This window comes from Buceros rhinoceros, unplaced genomic scaffold (assembly GCF_000710305.1).
Source record: "Buceros rhinoceros silvestris isolate BGI_N320 unplaced genomic scaffold, ASM71030v1 scaffold38295, whole genome shotgun sequence".
Taxonomy (NCBI): Eukaryota; Metazoa; Chordata; class Aves; order Bucerotiformes; family Bucerotidae; genus Buceros; species Buceros rhinoceros.
In genome coordinates this window covers 2,480-5,831 of record NW_010411793.1, presented here as the reverse complement: position 1 = coordinate 5,831, position 3,352 = coordinate 2,480, and the positions used below count along the sequence as shown (strand labels likewise).

General features: G+C 52.9%; 1 protein-coding gene across 1 annotated transcript in view; it reads left to right on the top strand.

Moving 5' to 3' along the window:
* The window catches only part of LOC104493458 (rabphilin-3A), a gene marked incomplete at its 5' end in the record, with an annotated part of 7,407 nt that extends 5,058 nt beyond the window's left edge, over positions 1–2,349 (top strand). Inside the window, 3 exons of the mRNA XM_010136132.1 lie at positions 1,172–1,253; positions 1,779–1,875; positions 2,219–2,349. Coding sequence (XP_010134434.1) covers positions 1,172–1,253; positions 1,779–1,875; positions 2,219–2,349 — 310 coding nt within the window. The remainder of the gene's footprint in view (positions 1–1,171; positions 1,254–1,778; positions 1,876–2,218) is intronic.
* Positions 2,350–3,352: the final 1,003 nt, after the last annotated feature.

Sequence of the window (3,352 nt, the reverse complement as noted above, 5' to 3'; positions counted from 1 at the left end):
CTGGTGCTGCATGGCCGGGTCTCCTCGGTTGGCACCGGGCCCGTCGGTGCTGTTGGCTGCGGAGGCAGGTGATGGGGTGGCGGCTCCTGCGAACACTGGGGAACAAGATCGTTTTAGCTCCAACCTCACAAACTGCGACGTGGAGAGCACCCTGCAGTCATTCCCGGTGGTGGTTTTTGATGCTGTTTTCTCTTTGCCTTCAGGAAAAACCTCTGTTCTCTCTAAAACCCATTCAGTAACGCTCGCTTTGAACATTTTGCACATCTTTTTGTAGCCGAGGGGAGCTGAGTAGTTTCCCTTCTCAGTCTCTTTTATTTTTTGTATTTTCCATTCCCACAGTCAGAAGGCGCTGCCTTTCCATTTTTAAATCAACTTCCAACACAGATCTACTTAGTGCCAGCTCCACCTTTTAGTTCTGGGTCTGCAGCCAGGCTGCGAAATCCAAGCCCCAAATTTTTCCCACGTTCTGTAGGTGAACCAGCCTTGGCTGAGCTTGCTAGTCTGTGCAGTGTTAAACAGGAATGGGCTATTTCTCTCTCTCTTTTTTTTCCCCCCCTCTATTTCTCCCCATCTCTGCATGTGTTCGCATGTTCTTGGCTGGGTTTTCCCTCAGTGACCAGCCGTGCCATTGCCCTCATCCTCTGGCCACCAGCCCGGCTGCTCGTGTCCCGTATTCCCTGACCATTTCAGCTGCTTCCCGCTGCCAGCCTCAGCGGTGGAACACAGAGTTCACCCATTTTTGCTCCATAAAACACCTACAACCATCTCTCCTTGCACACCTTGGGGTAAAGAGACTTGAGGAGAGACCCGTGCGTGGTTTGGAAGGACATCAGGGGTGTGCGTGCGGGTGTCACTCAGCTGCTCGGAGCCAGAGATGCTCCCCAGGAAGGTTTCTGCTGAGCTCCGTGCTCTGCACGAAACAGGTCTTTGTGGTTTCCCGTGTCTCGCCTGGCAATCCAGGGGAAAAAAGAGAGTATTCGGGATTTTACTCATTTTTCATTTATTTCAGATCATGTTAGAAGGTGGGAAAGGAAGTTGGCTAACCCATTTATTTGCCCTAGATATCTTCGGTTGCATTTTTCTAGCCCAAAACCTCACTTTTTTTTTTTTTAGCTTATAAGCTCACACTGTTCTTGCACTTGAGTTTTGAGCTGTTGTCTATTGCCCCCAGTTGGCTGAAACCGGACATGGGAAAAAAGGCCAAGCACAAGACGCAGATTAAGAAGAAAACGTTGAATCCTGAGTTTAATGAGGTAAAGGCGGATGTGATGATTATATTACTAAATCAGCTTAGCTAATTGCTGCGTCATGCAGAGGATGTAGAAGACAAACTCCCGGAGGTTCGATGGGTCTCTCAGGCTCCTTTCCCCCTTCTGCACACAGGAATATTTTAGGAAGGACTTTGCCACGGGAGATCTCACCAGTTCAGTGCCAGGCAGCACCAGTACGCACCAGAACCTCCCCGCTGCCTGCTCTGCCGACTCCGTGTCACCCCGGGTGGGGATGTGGGTGGGATGAGCATCCCTGGGGGGGTCCCATGGCTGGTGCTGCTTTGATGGGACACCTGCAACGTGGTCACTGAGATACAAGGGGTGAGCTCAGCTCATGGGTCTGTGCAGCCATGCTGTGATCCCGGGAGGAGAGGTGCTGCAGGGAAGGCGTGTTTGCTCCCCGTTAGTGTATTTTAAATATTCTCTCACCTGCAGTTCCTGAAGTGCAGTTTTCTGGGTGTATTTTCCTGGAGCACTTGGGGTGATGTGGCTGTTCTCCTTCTGCAGGAGTTCTTCTATGATATAAAACACAACGATCTGGCCAAGAAGTCTCTGGACATTTCTGTCTGGGATTATGACATCGGAAAATCGAATGATTACATCGGTGAGCTGCCAGCCTCCATGCTCTGGGGCGCGGTGTTGATGTGCACAGGGTGGACGTGTAGGTCACCTGCCTTGTGAGGAGCCCCAGGCTGAGCTCTGAGGTGGGATGGTGCAGGTTGGTTGGGCACTTGTATCAGGCCATCAAATACAGTACACCCGCTGTACCCCAGTGTCCCAGGGAGTCTTCTGTGCTGGCAGAGCAACTCCAGTTGTTTCCGCTACATTTGAAATCCAGGAGGTGGAGAGAAATGCCCCAAATGTGGGCTCTGTCCCCATGGAGGTGGTTTTGTGGAACACTGGCGTCATCTCTGCATATGATGTCTCTTCTCCTCCCTTTCTTCCAGGCGGCTGTCAGCTCGGCATCACGGCTAAGGGGGAGCGCTTGAAACACTGGTATGAATGTTTGAAGAACAAGGACAAGAAGATTGAACGCTGGCACACCCTCCAAAACGAGAACCACGTTGCCAGTGATTAAAGGGAGCCGCTGCCCAAACCTCCCCAAACGGCCCGTCCTCTGCCAAGCCCCTGTAGATCTCTGATGTCCGTCTTCCAGCGCAGTCATGCCTTGCTACACACCTCTGGTCCCAGGGCAGCAACGCTCCTCTGCCTCCTCCAAGCATCCTCTGTGCCCGGTCCTCACCTCTACCTGAAAACTAACCCAGATCTTTTATATTCACTTCCTTTTGGGTTTTTTTTGGGGGGTCATTGAATTCTCCTGGTGTGTAGTTCCGTCAAGCAATAGTTGCCCTCTGACTGTTCCTCCTTCTCACTAGTCTCACGCACGCCGTGGTAACGTTCCTGTTGTGTGTGTGCTGCTCAGTGTTCCTCCAGCCTCCGCCCGCGTGGCTCAGCCCATCACCGCCAGCTCCCGGCTCCTTCCTCTCCCAGCGGGGTGCGTTGCCACCCGCCTGGCCGTGCTCCCGTCCGGTGTAGGGGGCGGGGGTTGAGTGCTGGTGTCGGAGCATCGGCGCCTTCTGTTTGTGTGATATCAACACCTCAGTTGCAATAACAAAGAAGCTGTTTGGCTTTGGTGTGGGTCGTGAGCGTAGCCTGGTAGCTGTGTTGTCATGATTAGGCTAAAGCCTGTGTCACTGATGTAATCCCGCGAGTCCTGCTTGAGCTTTAGTTCTGATCGGTACACTTGAGCGCTATTGTGGTCCATCCTTTGCTGAGAAGATCCACCCATAATACAAGAAAAATCACAAGAAATAGGGAGCTGCCGTGCTCACAGCGAAACAGAGATTTGGGTTGGTTCACGTTCTGTTCCAGCCGCCACGTGTGGTTCCCATTGCCCGAGGAACTTGCTCGCTCTGTTTCAGAGCGAGCTCACCCACGTTTCAGGCTTGTGACTACCTCCTCTTCGCATCCGAGCTGTGGAGCAGTGACTAGCTGAACCCCGAGGGCAGTCCCTGGGCCCTCCCCAGACTGTCCTCTCCGCGTGCCGTACCACATGCGGGGGGAAGCTGAGGGAGAAGGTA